Source organism: Rhopalosiphum maidis, chromosome 1 (assembly GCF_003676215.2).
Source record: "Rhopalosiphum maidis isolate BTI-1 chromosome 1, ASM367621v3, whole genome shotgun sequence".
NCBI lineage: Eukaryota > Metazoa > Arthropoda > Insecta > Hemiptera > Aphididae > Rhopalosiphum > Rhopalosiphum maidis.
The window spans coordinates 48,257,718-48,280,882 of record NC_040877.1 but is presented as its reverse complement, the minus strand read 5'-3'; the positions used below and the strand labels follow the sequence as shown (position 1 = coordinate 48,280,882).

General features: G+C 28.5%; 1 protein-coding gene across 2 annotated transcripts in view; it reads left to right on the top strand.

Annotated features, from left to right (window-relative positions):
* The window catches only part of LOC113550519 (C3 and PZP-like alpha-2-macroglobulin domain-containing protein 8), a 139,781-nt gene that overhangs the window by 105,044 nt on the left and 11,572 nt on the right, over window positions 1-23,165 (top strand). For both annotated transcript variants that reach the window (XM_026952410.1, XM_026952409.1), the window contains exon 4: window positions 18,037-18,225. In XM_026952410.1, the coding sequence (XP_026808211.1) occupies window positions 18,037-18,225 (189 nt within the window). The remainder of the gene's footprint in view (window positions 1-18,036; window positions 18,226-23,165) is intronic.

Below are 23,165 nucleotides of genomic sequence, written 5' to 3'. Positions count from 1 at the left end.
ACAATATGATAAAAAAATATTTACGTGGTTATTTTCATGAAAATTATTGCTAATATTATAGATTAGCTATTATAAAATATATAGTGAAATATTTATTTGACAAATGATTATAATTTATAATCTCGAAAATTACGATTATTTTAAATAATTTAAGTACATAAATATAATAAATGAATTCCATGCTATTAAGTTCATAAAAAAAAAAAAGCATAGTTTATTTATTATGAAAATTTGTATCTACAGCATAACATTAACAAAAAAATAATTCTAAACATTATTGAATATTTTGGAAGAAAAGAATTAAAAATTAAATAAAACACTAAAATCCGTTAAATGTATATGATAAAAAACTAGTTATGTAAACATCTAAAATTAAATTAAAAATCTTCATATAATATTTCAATTTTTTAGATAGCAATAAAAAATATGATTCACTTATACATAAGTTAAATTAATAATATTTTATTATTATAAATTCAACACCTTGTATGCAAATTGCAAATTTTAACTCTATTTAATTTAATTTTTAACCAAATTTATTTAATGACTAAGAACTAATTATTAATTTCTAAAGAGTGTTGATATTGAGACTTTTTTAATTATTTTGAATAAAAATTTTTTTTTTATTTTTATTATTTTTACTTAATTATGAAAATATAATAATTTTGTTGACACTTTACTAATAAAATTAACCTTAACATTTACTTATTGTATAAATAATATTTAATGATAATGTAATTATAATATAATAATAAAATAACAAAATAAAGCGCTATACAAAAATAAAATGAAAAATATATATTATTATATTTTCAAATACATCTGTAACGCAATTGGGGAGACTCTTATTATGTATAGGTAACTCAGTGAGCATTTTCAGAGCCTTTTGAGTTATAATTTTAACCTTTGATAGGGTAGTGTTTCGTGGAATATAGCTTAAATAATATGTTCTAGGTGACATATTTATTACCTCACGTGATCATCAAAATTAAATACAATGGTATTTAACACTCAATGGAGTGTTTTGAATGACTTACGTCGTCCTAAGTTCTTTAGTGCGTTATAATATTATGTTTGTTGTTCTAAGACTATTGAACTTGCCATTATGTCTCTTTTATAACATTAACATGATTGTTTTTTTACTATATATTATGTATATATATATATTATGTGGCACGTGTGTGAATGACTATAATATAAAAATTTTATTTATTATTAATTTAGTTATTAGGTATTTTTATGGTTTGTTAGGGTGTCACACATTGACAATCCATTATATTATATTGATATACTTCTAGATTCAATCACTGATTTATGTGTTGTCACAAAACCTTTGTATTATCAAATACAATGGTCAATGATGCAAAAGACCATTCATTATCTGTGGCGCTGTTATGAATGGTTCTACTGTACTATTATACAAATAATCGATGAATCCATACAATTACCCAAAACATAATAATTATAGTTGTACAGATTTATTATAATTGGGTGGAAACTCATCGACGCACATATTGTTAATCAAACTTATAAAAGATGCTTATTTTTTTAAGTATTCTAGTACAGATACAGATACTCATTTTAAAAAGTATTTAAAGTACGTATTTTAATACAAATACTTTAAAAAAATATTCATTGATAGTTTAAAATATTTTTAAATTTTATAAAAACAAAAATTTTCTCCTATAAAACAAATTATCTAATATTTTAGCGTTTTTTTCAGTTATTGTATAGATTTTACACCTAATTATTTTGTATGACTGTATATTCATCATATATTTCCAATGTCAAGATAAATTTGAATTAGTGGTTGAATATAAGCCACATAAACAATCTATTTCAATATATATGTATAATATGTATTTTTTAATTTTATTTTTATTGAATATGATTAAATTTAAAATAGGAAATATATTATAAACTATAAATAAAAAGTATTTGGTTTAGAATATAAATACTTTAAAAAAGTATTTAAAATACTTTGTCCAAGTGCTTAATATTTGAATACTTACAATATTACTTTACAAAACTGTTATTGTCAAATGTTTTGACAGCTTTATGGTTTGCGGACAAAACAGCGATAATCAATTTTCAAGTAGATATACAGCTTAGTTATTACATACAAATACGCAGTATACCATCACTAAGATAACATATACTGTTATGTATTATACATATCATGTACATAATACATATGAATTAATATTCCAACATCATAGTATGTATAATAATATGTGGTTTGAGTACGATAGTTTCATAAAATATATTATTATTTTTTATTATTCATTCATAAATAAACGTTATGTATACATTTTTATTTACTTAAAGTATACATATAATATTATAGGAAGTAATTAATATGACGGACATTATAAAATTCAACACCAAAGTTGTCTAATGTCTTAATTGAAAATATCATAGATATTACCTTTTATAAATATATATATATAATAGCCATATTAAAATAATAACCAATTTTAAAATACAAATTTAATGAAAATATATAATTATGTACTTTCTATCATAGGGTGTATACTATATATATTAGGTATTTCCTACATTTTTTTTAAATATAATTTGATTACCTACTGCTTCATAAAATATAATCATTTCTAAGAGCTTTACAATATAGTTGTATGATTAATGATAATAATATAAGTTTTGATTATTTTCTCGTCATCTCTATAGTAAACATATTTAAGTAAATAAAGAACCCGTGTACAATATATCACATTGCAAGGCATTCGTATTAAGTTATTTCTTCAAAATGTAGGTATACAGAACAAATAAATTATAACCACGTGCTAGAGTTAAATCATTTTTAATGGTACAATTGAGCAAATGTAGAAACTCCTAGAAAATATTAAATACAAAATCAATACAATATATTTTGTGCACACAACACAAACACTAAGGAATCAGATTCCGTTAAATCTTATTTGTATTTTCGAGAACAAAAAATAAAACCTACAACATTGTATAAAACTTGTAGTGTCCGCATATTATTGTATTTAAAAACATTTATTAGGTTACATTTGTATAAATTTACAATTGTTGTACGTTTAATTAAATTTTTTAATAAGCAGATTGGTACAGTATTACAGCATTTTGTGAAACGTGTCTGAATAAAGGTTTATTTTTTTGAACTATCAAATGTTGTACATATTTGAAGCGGTTTGACTTTCTTAAATCCGTGAATATATTTACCCTCTATGCCGTGTATACACAACTTCAGTCTTTACTCATATTAATAGTCGAACGAACGGATAAAGTCGAATTACGATTATTTTTAGTCGAATTTTACTCGAGACAGAAAAAGGTAATGTTTGAATTGCATTTTGCTCCAATCGTTGCATAAAATGTATTTATTAATAATTATTAGTAGAAAATCTGAAGAAAATTTTAATTTTTATAAAGTTTGTTATTTTTACTGTAATAAACAATAATATAAAAATAAGTTATTTATCATAATAAATAAATAGGCAATAGCTACAATTATTTGAATACTACATAATTTAAATCTCGAAATAATAATATAAAAATACAATTATATCTAAAACAGGTAGGCGCATATTATAATACCTAATAAATCAACCGACACGCATGGAAAACTGTTAAGTTCAACATTTGAACACCTTGGTTTAGGTAAAGTGTAGTTGAACAATGCCTGAACAAATTTCTTGTGACAAACTGACAACTATATATATTATTATTCATTACCATAACACAATGGTACTTCGGTGGATTATTTGAAAAATCAGTCGCGATTGTTAAAAATCGTATAATATGCATTTTAGACATAATGTCTACGTCGTACACTATGCGTGCCAGTACATGCGTTTATAACGACGTTTTATGATGTCTGGCCATTATGACGGAGAAATAATGTATATGATGTATATGTAGTATATGTAATGGAAAAATAAAATACGCGTTTGATGTATTGCACACGTCCCTGTGCTTGGTATACAGAATAAGCTCTGCACTGTAGCGAATCACGACCGTAAAAATATGACCTGGCTATTAAAATAGCCGTACCGTATACGTTCGAAAAAGTCAATTTACTACCGTGGTTTGAGATTTGATTGATATTTGAAACTTTACGTGTCAGACAGCCTCGCAGTCTATTTTATTATTTATTTTATCCAAGCTGTGCACCGTCAATATAATAATAATAATAATAATACATATATTATGTGATAAGAAATTTACAAGCACAAGATGCTTCTCTCTTCAATTAGATTTATATGTGAATTACAAACAGATCTTGCAAACCAGATTTTTATCTACAAAAGAGATTGATGTGTAGTTTTGGAAAACATTGCCCGTTGAAAAATATCCACTTTTACGAGATTTCACTTTGAAAATGTTATCTATGCTTGGAACGACCTACATTTGTGAATGTACATTTTCTAATACGAAGCATATGAAATTATAAGAAATAAATCGTATTACAGATGAAATATTAAGTCTGTTTTTCGTGTTTTCACTTCAAAGATATAAGTTGATTTTGCTGCATCATAATTCACAGTCACCCGTCCTCAAAAATCACACAAATAAATTGCAAAAATTAAACAAAATAGATGCTGATTAACAACAATATAATAATATGTTTATAAGTGGACTGTAGATTTATTTCGCTGGTTGTCTAAGATACTCTGCTAGTACGAATGAATAAGAACTTTTTAATTGTATACGTTCAACGATTCCACGGGCACTGGGCAGTCGACATTACAAGCATGGCCCGATCGCCGCCGCCAGTGTCGACTACCCATCGACAAATACAGTGTTCACTTTTATGATTCATAATATTTCGATTGGCATTGTGATAATGTTTTGAAATGTATTGAAGGCGATCGATCAAGTAGTACCTCAAGAAGACAGGTATAATTGGTTTTTTTTGTTTATTTTTAGTATTGGTATTTAGTTTTTCCCCGAAATGACAAAGTTATCGAACGTCGATAACAATAACATACCATTTCTACTATATTATTATTTCTGTAAATAATTATTTTAATAACATTAATAACTTAAGACCTGATATATATATATCTGATGTAGTTAGCATGTTCCAATAATATACAGTGATTGGAAAAATGTAAAATTATTTTTATCACTTATTGAATTTATTTTTAACTATAATTTTATTTACGACCATTTTTCCTAGCAGTGGTTATTCTTAATTATTATTTTTTTTTAATTATCATCAATTACGTATATAATTAGTATGTTACTGCTGCGCGCGAGTCATACGGAAGTATTTTTGACGTGGCGGCACGGCTAGCCTCCGATAATACTAGTGAAGCTCAACGTTTTTATTTGCTTTTACTATACAATTTTCAAACGTCCATGAGTCGAAGACACTCGAAGTGTCTAATTGGAGGTCAATCAAGCGTTTTGTCAATTTAAGTTTGAACCGCTATTGTTTAGCTCGAGTGCGTCTGTAATAATAATATGTAATACAAATATTAGAATAGGTAATTATTATTATTCGCGTAGCGATATCACCAGACCCGTAAAATGTATGCCAGATTGAGTTAGAGGTCATACATTTGAAAACTACCGAATGGTTTGTCTTATATTGAATCTAATTGATTTAATTTAATATATACTTAACATTTAGTGTAATAATTAAGTGTCTAAAAAGTTGAATAACCTTATCACAACATTGATGATAATACAACACGATATGAATACCGAAGTACAGTGTTTTCCTATGTAATTACACGTCGTGATTTGTTTCTACTAGTGGGGCAACGGTTGGTATACTTTTATTACGATAAATATAACTTTTTATTACTATAAAAAAATTAATATTCCCACGAAAAACGAAATTGTTAGAATATTCAGTAAAAAAAAAAAATATAATATGCAATTTCTCAAAAAATAAATAATTATATTTTAGCTTTGAAATGATTGACAACTTGAAGTTATGAAATGGGCTTTTAATTTTTAGATTGAAAAGTTCGGTGCAAGACCATACTTTATATTAAAACTTCTTAACGTTATTAAATGCTTCTTAAATATTTACGTTGTTACACAAAAGCGTACAAATAATTCGTTATGTCAAAAACTAAATTTTAAAATCTGTGTTTGGCATTCGCATTTAAATTTTGGCCATATTATTATGTAGGTAATAAAAAAAAAATACACTCCTATGCCACCTGCAGATACGCCACTGAAAAATATAATACAGACCTTAATACCTATATATATAAATAAATAAACGTTAAAATAATAATAATAAGTATATCGACGGATATTATCACGTGTGCAATAATGAACGAGTGGCGATGAAAATTCCTCCAGCACAATATACATCCTATGCACATTTAATATGAATAATAATAATAATCGCCAATCGGTCGTATATAATACGCGCAGTGGGTGAGCGCTTTATTCTAGAAAATCAGCGTTTATTTGACAAACAAAACATTTGCGCTCAGTCATAAATTATATCGTATCTGGCGAATGTGTGTGTGTGTGTGTGTGTGTGTGTGTGTGTGTGTGTGTGCGTGTGCGTGTGTGGGTGGGTGTGTGTGCGTAAGAGAGAGAAAAAGTGAGAGAGAGTGAACAATTATAAATAAAACTGACCTCGTTTGGATGCCAAAACCAACATGGTGTTTACAAACAAACGTCACGCCACATCGCTATATTATTATTATTACTATTATTATTACATAATAATATACGTCGTCGTGTATCCGTGACCGATATTTTGTTTTATGTGCGTTATTTTTTTTTCCGAGCTCATCGTTCGTGCAGACAATTAAAACGCCAATGTATGTGACTATACCCGCACTGGGAATATAATTTGATTCCCGAAGCTTTTCGAACCGATCCCCATTGCGCGCGTACCATATATATATTACCATACATTGTGTGCACACATAATATTATATTGTTTCAAACCCGAAACTTCCGCCGCGGTATCATCGAACGTCCATCGCTGCGATTCATCATCCACATTACTGCCACTTATATTATATATCTGTGAATAACAACACTGCAATATCACGTTATTCTATGTGTCCATTTATATGCGCATTATATACCAGCTACGATATACGGATTAAACGAATCACGATCAGAACTTATTCCAATGAGAACCCCGCTGAATTGATACCATTTCGGATCACAATATTATCTGCCGGAAAATGATATCGCTCCATTGAAAATAGTCACGATGTATACACGACCGTCTTGATTTGACTAACGATAAAATAAGATTCGCTTGGTTGTATGATGTAATACTCAAATTTTCGGAGTATAAAAACAGATTTACTTGTAGTTAAAATTTCTGAATCGTTTACAGAAAACTTGATGGTTGGATGAGTTGTACACGGCTTATAGTTTACATACGTCCGTTAATAATCGGGCTTCCGAATTTTTAAATAATCGACGATACGACAGGTTGAGAGTGATTGTAAATCTATTATCATTACGGCGACACATCGTTCAAAAATAACGAAAATGATCCCTATAAAAAAACCCCAAACCCCCGTACCTATACTTATTATATGGTATTTTATTTACAAACATTATCATTAGAATATTTTAAATATAACTCTTAAACAAAAAATAAAATGTTGCTATAAACGCATTTATCTTATACGATATTAATTTTAACAAAAATACTGAATGCCATTTATATTTTTTCATTGTAAATACTATGGTTCCAGTATTTGATATATTTTGTTACCTATCTTGTGACACAGCGGTTGGCACCACACTACTCCTCCGGTTAGAGCGCAGTTATAAATGTATGTATATTATTAATCGTTACGGTTTTAGTATATATGGCGCAATTAAATAAGTCTCGTCTATTTATTACGGCTGTACATTTAAATCCTATCATCCACCATGACCCCGCACGCCAAGATGAATTCTGAATATACTGCTGGTGTTGCCGCGGGGTCACAGTCGATCCTCTCCATACCACAGCTCAACGACGAATCCAGTCGGTTCTCGGCGCGTGGTGACAGGTCATATTTCAAGTACCGACGGACCATTATTCAACCACCAATTGTCAACCATCCCTTCCGCAACCTAACGTAGCGAGGTGTTCTCTCCCCCTCACCACAGCCGACCTAATGGATACCTCACCGCCACTTTATGTAGGTGAAGAATTTAAACCGCAAACGTACAATATAATTCCTGCCATGCGTAATGACGAGGACGACAATGTTTCGAAAAATAATCAGCCGACATAATTTTTTTAATGCTATGATTGGTATTTTTTTTATTTTTTTTTTTTTTTGAATCATCATGTATACCGACATCTATTTGCAAAAACAAAAAATACATTTTATTTATTGTTAAGACAAATAAGTCGTCTTCTTTTTTTAGAAATAATTTTCGTGATTTGTGATCTTTCAAAATTCTCGAATAGATAGGTACATTAAGTTCACATAAACGCGATAGCATTTTTAGCACATGTAAAAATCGTTTCAGCATTGTCTGAAAAACCGTTACCTAATTCTCATTTGAATAAACGAGAGTACAATTTTTGGTAAATCGTATTTTGCAGCATGCGCAATAATAAAATAATAATTCTACGAAGATTATGATTTATAATATATTATTATATATAAAATTATGTCTACTTTTTCTTCAAAACTACGAAAACGAGTGCATTTTAAGTCTAACATTTAAAATCAATGCCTGATAAAATATTTTAATCTGTCATAAATATTATCATAATGAACCTACTGAACACATATTATATTTTAGTCGTACAAATCTTCAATGATAATCTGAATAGCTGCCCCCCACCCACCAAAAAAAATGAGTATCTCGGATCAATATAAATTAAGTAGTCGATTACTTACTTTAATTGAACACCTCAGAGTGAACATAAATTACTCAAAATTTGTTATTACGGAAAACGTATTATTACTAATTGGACATGATGTTAGATAATTATTTTTATATTTCTTAAAATTATCTTTAATAATAGTTAATAATGTTAATTTATCGAAGTATGATTAAATTTAGTAAAAACTGATACCTTGTATAAACCTTTTGTATTTTGTAATTCATTATGAGGTACTTACTTGTTAAAATATATAATCCCTACTAATTCAATTAAAATCAATAATTTTTTGGTGATTAATTTATTGATTTCATCTTGATATGATTTTTTTGTGTTTGAATACACGATAAGTTGTCGATAAGATGCTTTGATTTTCAAAAAATGTAGGTAGTTTTAAATTATTAAATTAAATGTAGTTTGTCCTTTAAATAATCTAAACTAAAAAATTCTCACTATTTATTTTTATAATCGAGAAAATCAAATAAAAAATTAAGGAAAAATAGGAATTCCTACACAAATCTGATTTTTAACAAAATCGATTTTGTTTTTTTGATGTAACTTAAAAACAAATAATCCTAGGTATTTGAAATTTCCAGAAATGCTTGAAATTTTAATACAATTGATAAAAATAGGCAAAAAAATTGTTAATTTCTTAATTAAAAAATATCGATAGTCATCACAATATTGTTTTATAAACGTTCTAAATTATGATTTTGACAATATTCTTAAAAATTGCGAAAATTCATTAATTATTTTGTAGCTACCAATTCAAAAAAACGTTTGTTTTTTGCATTAAAGATTTAAAAATTTAATACAAGGTTTTTTATAAGTTAAAACTTTATATGAAAACAAAATTTGACGTTTAATATTTACCCATAAAATAATCATTTCTCCTAACTATTTTTGATATTTCATTATATTTCAGAAAAAAAAATATTAATAAATAAACTTGAAATTTTCACGAAAATATAGATTGTGCAAATTCCACATATTTTGTATGATAATTTTGAATATTACTAAGTTACCTATTATATTTTATAAAACATATAGACTATGGTGGATTCGAGAAACACAATTTTATTTAAATAAACAGTTCTAAAAATAAAAAAATAAATATTATTTTTTTAATCTATCAAGCTTTGTTTTGTGATATAAATTTATTTAATCCATTATAATTTAAAAATGTTATTACGATCTAAATATCTTATATCAAATATATAACCGTAGCACAAATTATACAAGAGTATTAAATTCCTAGGTAGGTAATACAGGATTTATCGGGGATGATTTTATACCAAGTAAGTGATACCTAAAGTAAGATTCTACTGGATCGGTATTATGCTCTAAGTCGAAATGAACAACACCAAAGAGCCTTTTCTAAGTACCATCAAAGTTTGATAATTTAAACTTTGATATTGGTATCGTATTACGTAGAAATAATCGTACTTATGTTTTCTACATTATATTAGATATTAAATAAATTCTTGACGAATATAATATTATAGATCACAGAAATCAGCATTTACTAGATTTATAACATTTAGAATTTTTTTTTTTTGTCCATACATATTTTTATAAATCCTAAATTATATAGTAACGCTGTAAATTAAATAAAAAAAAAAAATAAACTTATTTTACGGTTTTGTACCAAAAAAGAAGTTATTACAATAAATATCCATTATTTCTGAAGTATTTTAATTACATTAATAATGCATTGTTAATAATTAATATTAAAATTGATATAATATAGTTGTATTTGCGTAATGGTTTTTTTAAAATAATTAGTAAGTCCTACTAATAGTTAATATAATAACAAAAACTTTCAAAGTATAATAATCAATGTTTAAATATATGTGAGTACTTTTATGTTATCTGAATATTGACTAATAACTTAACGAAAAAAAACTATCTGTGCAGAATTTGTCAACAATTAGAAAAAATTATCAACAATAGCTATCATTAATTGAAAGGATACATGTTTATATATGTTTATTAAGGATGAAATTTAATGTTAAATTTTTACCTATATAATGTTTTTAATTATTATTTATGTTTAAATAAATATATATATATATATGTGTGTATATAATATGTTTACATTGACTGTTGACTATCATTGAATGATCACCATTGGTATTTAATTCCAAAACAATTATTATTAATTATTCCATAATATAAGAAAATAATAATAATAATAATAATAAGAATAATATAATATATATTAAACATTTACACATAAGAAATGTACCTACTTGCATTAAATTTAAATGATTTTAATTTTTACCAAAACAGTAAATACACTTTTGTAAATAGTATTATAAACAGATATCTCCCAAAATATTTGTTAATAATTTAAATTAAAGGCGGTAGTCCAACATTAACCAAAATTGTAGCTTTGTTCAGTCATAGCGTTGTTTCCGTTGATTGGGTGGTGAATTTTTAAATATTATAATATAATATAATAAAAAAAAAAAAAAATGTTTCGACTGTAGTTTTAAAAAAAATTTTAAAAATTTTAATTATCTCCTTAAACTGTATTAAACTAACTAATTGTTGTTTTCAAGTTTGAACAAGTTAGATAATGCGATATTAAAGAAAACTGAAATATATATTATATATACATATATTTTTATACAAAGAATATAATAAAAAAAATTAATTTCTTAAAAAACAAAGTCTAAAAGAGTTAAAAATAATTTTTGAGACATTCAAATCAACGTTTATTGAACAATATAGATAAATTAAAATAATTTGTAGTTAGAAACTCAATTTTAAAATGTTTTCTGTATCCTATCAATCATAATTATAAATTATAATATTAAATTCCAGTCAAAATGCTAATGTTCCAGAATATTATATTGTTCACGATCGTTATTATATGTTTTTTGTTACTCGTTCCGGTATTAAAATTGTATGCACAAGCGAAAGCCTTAACCTATAAACACACCTATTATAAAACGTATGCACATTTACATTTATATACGCAATTAAAATGTTATCATAATAATATATTGTAATAAACTTTAATCTATGCATATTACTATAATAATATTAAACGGTATATTATGGACAGTGCACTTTGGGGCTTACAAGCACCCCGGCCACCGATCAAAGCCCTGGGCCACGCATATTATATACGTGAGAGATATAGAGTATATGGAGATTATGACCGCGTATGTCGGTCAGTCAGCCGTTTAATGGGATTTGAGCGGCTGCTCGGGGATGAACTTAACTCCCGCCTGCCATCACCACCACCCCTGACTTAACCCCATCCCCCCTTAACAAAATAATGTGCTTCGGTGAGCCGGCAGAACTCCACCCACGCCGACATCGCCAGTGAGATATACGACCAGACTACTACTGCGGACTACCACGACATTCAATTACCCGGTAACTAGTTTAGAATCGACCGAGTAAAATATTATTACCCATCATATACATGTACCTATACAAATTATATACTTAGGCGACGAGAAAGGGGCAGTGTGTAAATAGATTGTATGGATATTGCTGAGTAATCAATTTAACGTAAGACACTCGTCATTTCAAAACCTATTAACCTTTTTCAAAATATTTTTTATATAAGTACTTATAAACACTTGAAAAACAACATTTTTTGAAAAATATATATATTTTTATTTTTTATTTTTTTATTTTATCACTTGAAAACATAATATTTTTTTCGAGTCTCGATTTATATTAATCGAATGTTAGACGAGTACTATAGTAGTTTACTCTACAAGTAATGAGGATTTAAAGTTTTGATGACCGGATGAATGGAGTACTACTGTAGTACTCCGTAAAATGTTTGTCCACTACAACTACATCTATCTTCAAGACCTTAAATACTTATAAGTTATAACTTATAAACTACCTAACCAAAAATTGATTTGTATAGATCGAAATATTCTGAATATGTTTTTTCTGAATATGAAATTAAAAATATATGTTGTCATCAAAAAGAGTTAAAAACTTAAAAAATTATAACATAAAATGTAGTAAAATATATTTTTTTCTCAAAAATTTTGTTTTTGGTGATTTAAAAAAGCATGTAAAATATGACTTTATTTGTTTATGAAATAATTTGTGCCATACTTCAAGCGAACTTCTCCGTGTCTATATATTATAATTATAGCGATTCGTGTGTGACGCTTTTTTATTACTATTATTATAAAACGAATCACTCTATGGTCGAGTAAAACGACTGCAGTGCAGGACAAAAAAGTCAGACAGATTTATATATGTATGTATGGCACGATAAAAAGGCAATTGGATTTCTGGAAGAGCTCTCCCTGAGAAATTGATATGTCCACGCCGTCGACTTGCGGTCCGAATAAAAACGCCGTTTCGACGAGATTCTATCTTCTATATATTATATATTTTTTTCTTTTAAAATACCTTTTTTTTCACACGTAATAGCCAAACGTTATATATATTTATATGTAAGCGAGTAACGTTACACTGACTCCATAGCAGTACAAACGAATATATAAACGAATCAGTCTTAACTGATAAGTCAATCAAAACAAAATTACTTGGTCCACAGTCGTTGATAAACTTTTGTTATTGTATTCGGAAAATGTATTATATAATAATGATAAAAAAAAATACAATGACATTTATAATCAATTTAAATCAATTCTAAGACAAAATTAAAATGTATACTACACAACTACATAAGTTTAATCTACGGAACTGATTTTTTAATCAATCCACTATTATTATAGAAATATAATAATATAATAGTGTTATGATTATGTTTCATGTCTATTAATTATCAGTCTTAAAATTGTGATATAACCCATTTTGTAAATGTGTAATTATTATTGCAGGCATTGTCGCATAAAATAAAAAATATGTCATACAAATAAGATATAACATATTTTATTAAAAATGATATTAATATGAATTTTAAGATACCAGAAAAATAAATTTTATGAAGGAAATGTAGCTAAATTGCATACGTTGACGCCGTATTACAATCATTTTAAATGTATAAGAAAAATACATACCTACCGTCTTATAAAAGGTACAAACTATAGAAATATAGTAGTATGGAAAAAGGGGAATGTCACATTCAGATTATATTTAAGTCAGTTATTATAGATATGTATAAGAATAAAAAAAATTACACGAATGTGTAATATGCGTTCTACCGTGAAAATGGAATTCATATGATTTTTTTACGTAGACTTTTACTATTGCTACACAAAATTACCCCCCTTTCATTCCACAGTTATTACAAATTGGGATTGAACGTGAGAAGCTGATTAATCGGCGTTTCCTTTTTTTTTTTTTTAAATATACGCCTTTGTCGTAATATTACGCCTTCGCGTATTGCGTGTTCTTCGATAAAAACCAAACAAAACAAAAGCTGCCAAGTGAGTGACGTGGTACTGGCGGTATTATAAACTATATATATATACCTAGGTAGGAATACGTTTAATATGTTTCCGATGGAAAATCCGTGCGGGCAATGTCGTCAAGTGCACCTGCGACGGACACACGTACAATAATAACAATACGACTACGGTAACAACAATGTACATCCGATGATCGAGACTGTGGACTGTGGGTCACGAAAACCAAAAATCCGAACTGTTTTATCCCGGGCCGGAGAGAGGTGTACGGGAAGAGCGATGACGGTTGGCGAGCGGAAGAGAGGAGTGTGAATCTCGAGTTCGTGCAGGTGTGCATGCTGATGTATAGGTGGTGGTGGCGGCGGGTAGAGCAAAGGTCGAATATCGTTTCACTCATACCCTTCAGTTCTGCGCCATACTCGGAGGGTATGCGTTCTTTCGCGCGTTTATATACATTATATAATATTAATTTATAATGCTCAGGACAGAGTGAACAGCGATGTATAGTAAACGGACGAGCGTAAAGGTCGAATATCGTCATTTCGTTATGCACTCTCCGTCTTATTACATACACATATACGTGCACATCATATTATATCATACAATACACACGTAATAATAACAATATATTATATTATTCGAATTGCTCGCGTGTCTTGAAGTGCTCGCGTGGTCCTCGTATTCCTTTTGTTCTTGGCTCGCGTACAACTGTGATATTATTATAATATAACCTCTCACGCATATACAGCATTATAGTGTGTGCTACCACTCGTCATTACTCCGACTACCGCTCACCCCTTCCGCTCACGCTACCCGTTGTTCGAGGTACCGCGTTTCCCGCACTGCGCGCACACCATATATACTTTTTCTCCGTCTCCCAGTCATAACTGCACTTGTACGTAATAATAATAATAATAATATAATGAACCAAACTGTAAGTTTTGAACACTACGCCATAATGCAAACGTATTATAATACGACGAATAGCGTACCTACCTACGTATTTCTCGCGATACATATTCAATATAACCGCTGTATATGATGTATATTGCCCGGATATCGTACAGACCGCACGCAGTGCGATTTATAATTTACAACCCCGTTCGCGGGGGTTGACATTATATCGGGTATGTATGAGTGTGTGTTTGTCAACTACCGCGTATAGTGGCGGCCGGTGCGAAACGATAGACCGCTGAAAAGACGAACGGGATTAATGATCAATGATTGTACGTATAGTACAAACCCTAAAACGCCGAAAAGACGTCGGCGACGACGATACTTCGTATAAATGCACACACACACACACACACAAAACCTTCGATACCTATACGCGCATACGAATAGTGTGTGAGAGAGTTAGTGCAAAAGAGAATGAGGGTAAGGGAGGAAGAGAGAGAGAGAGAGAGGTGTTTCGATATAATGTACAAATATATGTACATATATATATAATATGGTCGTATGCCACCGCCGCGCGCCCGGGAAATTAATGACAAAAAGCGCTTTACGCCCAATTGGCACGGATAGTTAAACTTACACTCACGAGAGTTTGTCAGACGTCAAAACGCCGCCGATCCTTATTCGCCTACCGTCTCTCTGCCGCATATACCCATCCGTTCGCTCCAGCCCCGAGAGAGAGAGAGAGAGGAGGTGCACAGGAGGAGAGAGATTTGTTTTGAGAGAAACTTTATGATTAGTTCGCGCGTGCCACCCGCCGCCGTGGGAATACTCTTTTTTGTTTTTTTTTTTTTTTTTCTGGTCGATAGGTTGGTCGGGATCAACAACGGCGACGGGGCCGGATATTATATTAATCCTTAGAGTTATATAAAACGTTCGGTGCAGCGACGTCTCGCGAGGCGCACCGGTTAAACGCGGTTTGGAAAACGGAATCGCGGAGAAAGTTTTCGCGCTACCACGACTTAATCCGTCGCGTTCGCCTTTTCCGCTGCCGTCAATTTTATATAACATAATATTATACTAAGCGTGTACAATAATACCAGACTGATATTATACTAATAGGTTTATATTTTTACGTCGGATTAGCGATCGGTCGTATTATGTTTGTCGTTGGTAAATATAAGTATGCACGTGAATTATAGTAGATTTCTACGAACGTATTGTTCCAAGTTAATAAAATTCTCTCCTGTAAATGAATTATGTTCACATTGTTGTTTTATATTATGAACAATATTGAAATCGTGGAAAATATTCAGCCACGGCGAAACACCATATTTTTGTGTACTGGATTTTCGAAATTGTTAGGTATATGAACTTTAAAACAAAATGATATTGAACAAGTAACTGTGTTTTGAATTGTAACCGTTCGTGGTTATATTTTCACTACCTAAACAACAGTCCATACTACGCATTTAAACTAGTTCGGAAATAATATCTACCGATATATTATGTATATTATTATATTGATGGGTAAAACTTAAATTTTTAGAAACTAAAACTACAAAATTTGCATTCAAATTATTTGAATTTCCAAAAGTCTGAAGTTTTAAGGTATTCGATACTCAACCATAGTAATAAATTGCGATTTTAATAAAAAAAATAAAATAAAATTGATATTGAATTGAAAATAAATTAAATTTTAACAGATAGACATGTAACAAAACAACTTCAATAGTGTGTAACAGTAATAAGACTAAATATTATCAAACATTAGAACCGTTTTTTAACCAAAAATTGAACCTGAACGTCGATCGATGTATTCGAACTCCTTAAAGTACAAAGAGTTCAAAAAGTCCTCGCATAATCAGCTCAACCGAGATAAGTGTAGGCTTTGTAAATACTATACAACAATTATAGTACTTGGAACTGTAATCTGTTCGAAAATTATTTTTTGCCCGCTTACAATTTATATGTGCTTAAATTTTGTTAATTTTCGTACCTGTCTTTACGTCTTTTTCATTTAAGCCTACTCGCGTATTTAACTGTATTTTATAATATTATACACATAATTCTACGTAAGAATATGTCTTAAACTCTCGGTTATTATCAATGGCGATCAATGGGTAAATATTGAATTTAGACATACCGTACAGTGATAGAACGAATAGTAGTATGAGTGTATGACGTACAATTCAATTAACTCAGTTTCAATAGTTCAATTCTATCCATTACACGTGGTTATTTATTCTTCCCGATTCTATGCATTAAGCCCAACAGTAACATTACATGATGTTGTCGGGTACGGTTGAAACGGGCCATTGGTAGTCTCGCCGAATAAGCGACCGCAACGTAAACTCATAAGTAAATACAGTGATGTGACCGAGGAGAGGCGAGTGACCGAGATTGAACACTCCGCCTCGAACCGTATAAAATGATTTATTATTTAATCTAGGGTATACCATAGATACATTTTCATATAGTAACGATTTGCAATGATTCGCATTACGATGGCGAAAATGATAGCACAACAACTACTGTGAAGAACCCTACACAACGTTCAGAACATTCAATGAAATGTAGACACTTTCATGTTGAAGAAAATCAGGTTTCGCTACTGAGTATATAACCCGTCAGCAATATTTTTTTATATTATGCAGTGTGAAAAAATACGAAAATATGAAAAATATTATATTATACTTATTTCCGATGGAGATGGGTATTCCTGTGAACACTTGTTTTTTTTTCTAGATTATTATAATATGGTTGTATCAATGAGACTATTAGATCTTTTGATATTAGTGAGTTTTGAACTTGATGAGAATAATAGTAGGTATTATCGCAAGAAAAAAAATCAAATAATAAACGTCTTAAAGATCGCCGCCGATTTCGTCAATATATTGGGCTATATATTACTTATAAGAAATACAACACGATCTTCATTAGCATTGTGACGTTTGCATGTTATAGGCGATGGAATCATTCCACTGACGGTGCCCACGCAGACGCCTGACACGTGTTACCTGCAAACGCTAACAGACTGCGTGAACGGTACGACAAACTGCACGCTTCAGACCACGTCCAGGTTGCGGTTGGTCGGATCGGTGCGCGACGTGGTCGTGCAGACTTCCAGCAAGTTCTACAAGCCCGGCGAGACCAGTGAGTGACATATTATTAATAATATATCATTACGTTTTTATCTTTCTCGACCAGACATTCATCTAACTGTTATAAAAACACACACGATTTAATCATGATACCTGGGCAATTAATAACTTAAATAATAGACTTATACGTATATTATACCAGACCTAAATCATTTTATAACTTCTAGCCAATTAGAGATGCGTAAATTATGAATTTTTCAGTTTTATTTCCACGACGTACCCATACAGTGCTTAAACCCTATAGTTTTGTGTTACAATAAAAATATTAAACGGATACTAATATTTAACACCTGGCATATTAAAACGCACTGATAATAATTATTTTCTAGATATCGGTAAAATACCCGTGTTCGTTTTGGTACAGTAGTTTCTAACCTATTTTAAATTCTGATAGGAATGAATAATGCATCGTCGATGTGTATAAAAAAAAAATAGTTACCTTTCCGTTAAGTAAAATAGTAAACGCATAATAAATTTAGTTTGTATCATTGTAATCTCAATAATAATTTAGTTTTTTTTTTTTTTTTACCACAGAGATAATCGTTTATTTTAATTTAAAATTAAAATATAGTAAGGAAATTCGTTGAAAAACCATCGTTGCGTTCAATCGTCAAACTAAATAAAAAATAAAAAACAAACTAGTTATATTCTTAAGAAAAAAAAAGTATTATTAAAATTATCAAAATAATATCAAATCACATGTGCTTGTAACACATATAAATTAACTTTTTATAATAGGAACAACAATTAAAGTACAGTATTATGTATTATACGAATGTTTTTTTAATATTTTATTAATCAAAGACTAGTTTTTGGTGAAACACTAAAAAAATATGTCCGTAATAACAATGTAGAAGCTTTGTACAACATAATAATACGTTTGAAAATAAAAATGTGAAATCGCTCGCAACATATTCTAAGTAAAACAAAATAACTTTAAATAACCCTACACAATACACATACTTTAACAAAACACTCTTTAGATAATTTCTATCCTGAAGTACATATTGTGTGTATATATTTGTAAAATCCCTATCTCAACGTATTATAAATTTCACACGGAGTTAAATATATTTTTTTTTTTCACATTTTGACCTTCTTTTATAACATCCAGTTAAATCATACGAATTATGTTACACAGAAGTAACTACTGAAATCTAAAAGAAAGGAATAAATATTTTTTCAAACCATAATGTTTTTGTTAAATTCCTCGTAGGATCTTGATATAATCCACTGTTTATTTGGATTCGAATAATCATTCACGTGACCGTCTCTCTCGCTTTTGGCTCGATTCCCAGATATAAAAACAAAAACGTTTACCATGTTAAATAAAGAAAACAGCAAACGGATATTATGAATAGCCTTAAAGATTATTAAAGCTGCTTTTGTAAATAAGAGCTGGTCCCGGGCACAGTGTTCAAAAGCATCTGACATTTGTTTGTCCTATACCCGTGGGGTGCCAATTGTATAAGCCCTAAACAAATGAGAACGCTATGCGTGTGCCCGATTTTAATGGGTTTAATGGAAACGTTTATTTTTTTATCTTTTATCAACTTTAATTGTATTCAACTGAATATTCTATTCAAATTCAAAAATTAGCTTTCAGGTCTATCTCTTAATTAAATCATATGCTGACCATTACTTATAAGTTATAAACTCTGACCTAAGTTATTACCACATTTGACGGTGTAATTCAAAAATATGTTATTCTATCATACATGAAAAAACATATAAATGGCACTGCAGCATAATTACATAAAGATAAAGTATTCTGGTCATAAAAATAATATAAATTAACAATACCTGCATTATAATATCAATAGAATTTATCAGGACAATGCATATAAATCCATTATACACATTTTCAGATTCTACAAATTTCGTCAATTTAAATTATATAGGAGAATGGTAAAAGAAATTTTATAGTTTTATTATAACTTTTTACTAAATGTATTTTTTTTCAGTGTAGGTATTTGTATGATTAATTACCATACGGATAATTTTAAATTTAATTCAAAGAGATAATGCATTTATTTTGTTCGTAATTATATGAAATGTCATACTAGAGTCTAGAATGACCTATATTTATTAATGTATTATGCTATGATGAAAATTATATAGTATAAGCATAACTTATTCACTAAATGTAAATTAAAACATAAAAAAACTAATAATTAGTAAAATAAAACATGTTAACTAATTAAAATTTATTATTAAATTTTATAGATAAAATAACATTCTATACCTAATTTATTTTTTGTAAACATCATAGCTAAAGATATAGATTTAATTAAAAATAGAATTAATAGGCTTATGGAAATTTATGAAAGCAAATAAAAGTGATAAAGGAGTTTACTACTATCATAAAAATATCCTGTGTAAAATATATACAAAACATACTTTTATAGTAAAAAATATCACTTGATTTCTTACATAATAAGCATATACGTATCGAAATTCACTCTAAGTTTACTAAGAAGAAATAAAATAGATTATTTTTAATTCTCTATCTACTCAAATTTATTAAAACTTTATTTTGTGGGATTACTGAATTAAGAACTGGCTTAAAAAAAGTTTATCATATTGATTTGGTATTAAATCCTATTTGATATAATAAACCTCAAATAAAAATTGATTGAAGGAATGTGTCTATTTTACCAACGTTTAGTTTAAATTTTAAAAAAACAATGCATAGTGTATAGTTATGCGTCATTATAATATAAAAATGCAGTTTCTAAATTGATAAACACATTATAAAACTTCATGTTATTTATTGACTTATAGTATATTATTCTAGAAATCGACTCACAGTTATTTTGCACGTTAAATCACTGTTAAGTTATTATTATACTTGAATTCTTAAATTTAGACGCATTTTATAATACAACAACAATACGCCAATTCAATTATTGTAGAAATGTATGTATTCGTTGTCAAGGAATCTGTGATTAATATAATTGACATTTTATGCGTCTTACCTTAACGCGTCACATCACCATCACGGATCGGCTCGTAATCCTCGGGAAATAAAGTGACGCGTTTTGTCAGATCAGAAATGATGCAGCCCACTAATTAAATATTTTATTAGGTTAAAATATTTTAAGCAATAATATTAATACATATAAGAGTTGTTTTTCTGGAATTTAGTCGTTCTGAACTTCACCATTAATTATACGTATACTTATAGAAGATGACACGAAAATCAACGGTAGGTACAAAGAACATTAAAAAAAAAAATCCAGTCATAGTACCTGTCCGTTTTTCTAAAACATGAATTAGCATTTATATTTTGTAATCGCGCATAAAACAGTACAATATGTATTTTACATAATATAAGTTTAATAAAAATCTTAATAATACCTATATTAAATAGTAGTTTAACTATTAATTCTAAAAAGTGATCTCTAGACTTTGAGTATACTTATATGCTAAAAAGCAGAATTTTAATAAATGTATAATTTAAGCATAAAAATTAATTTAGACGATAAAGTGTACTTAAATTTTAAAATCACCAAACATACATGTATTACATATGAAGACTAAAACTGTTTTTAGGTGGTTCTATAGTAGAGAGGAAAAGAGTGATTGCTCTAGGTGGCACTTATTATATATAGGTAAACACACTAGTGTTTATAATTTGTTGTAAGTTTATATCAAATATTATAATCTTGTTGGAAAAGTTTTTTTTTTATTTATCTTGTTACTGCGCACCGGTCATGTAACAACGGACTAAAAAACACTGTGTCCTGAGGGTCTTGATCATTATCTTCCATAATAAAACGGAAGATAAAACGTGTTTACTTTTCTTTGTTGATTTTGTTTTTCCTTTATTGGATTATGTAACATGTATGAATTTAATTTTTACTTTCAAAAATAAATATTTACCAATATAGCAGAAGAAATAGGGTAACAAATAAATTATCATACAATATACATCTGTTCTGGTTCACTGAACAAGACGAAAAGTTACGAACAACTACAAATAAGTGACTTGTATCATTGTGGTATTCAATATTTCAATTTGTGTATGACAATGTAATTGTCGGTAACTAATTAATATAATAATAATGAATATAGATACCATACGTATTGGAACATAAAAATAAATACAAAAAAGAGCGTATAATGATATTTTACATTGAATAGTTATTTTATATTTCATGTATGTATTTTGTACACATATTCTGTGTTCTGAGTATTCACTATATATTACTAATTTTATAGACTGGTTTGTACATTAATGTAATAAACAAGTTTCGTAAGTACACGCACGGTATCTTTAACAACTTTAAATGTACTAATCAGTAACAAAGTTCATATAATTAATTATATTCTGTTTTATTCAAGACAAATGTCTTAGAGTTATTTCAATATAAAGTAAGCTTATGCCATAGTTAAACCGTGCAAATTGTGTATAAACTTTTTGATAGAACAAATTTAATAAAAAATAAATTTTATGTAGAAAAAAAATGTGCCTATTATTCAGGGTACCATGATTCAATACTTTAAAAACTTTTTCATTTTTTTAAATGTTTACATAATTATGTAATTTTTATTTCTAAATTAACATAAAATATTTTAATATTAAATATATTAATTATTAAATGATATAAGGCTATAAAAATTAATTACCAATATAATATAATAAATGTTGCAACTAATTTCAGCTAAAATTTATAGGCTATTAATGCTAGTTTACTTGAATATGATAAAAAAAAACCAATATTTTAAAAACTTCAACCTTCATAATACTTTAAATAATGTGCCGCCACTAAAAAAAAAAAAAAATAAAAAAATCATAAATCTAAATTAAAGTATGAATCTAAATATAGCTAAAATTATACTAAAAAGGGGAGATGGAGTAGAAGAAATTCTGACTTCCGAGATAAAATTAAATAGGTAAATAAAATATATGAACGTATTAAGACATCT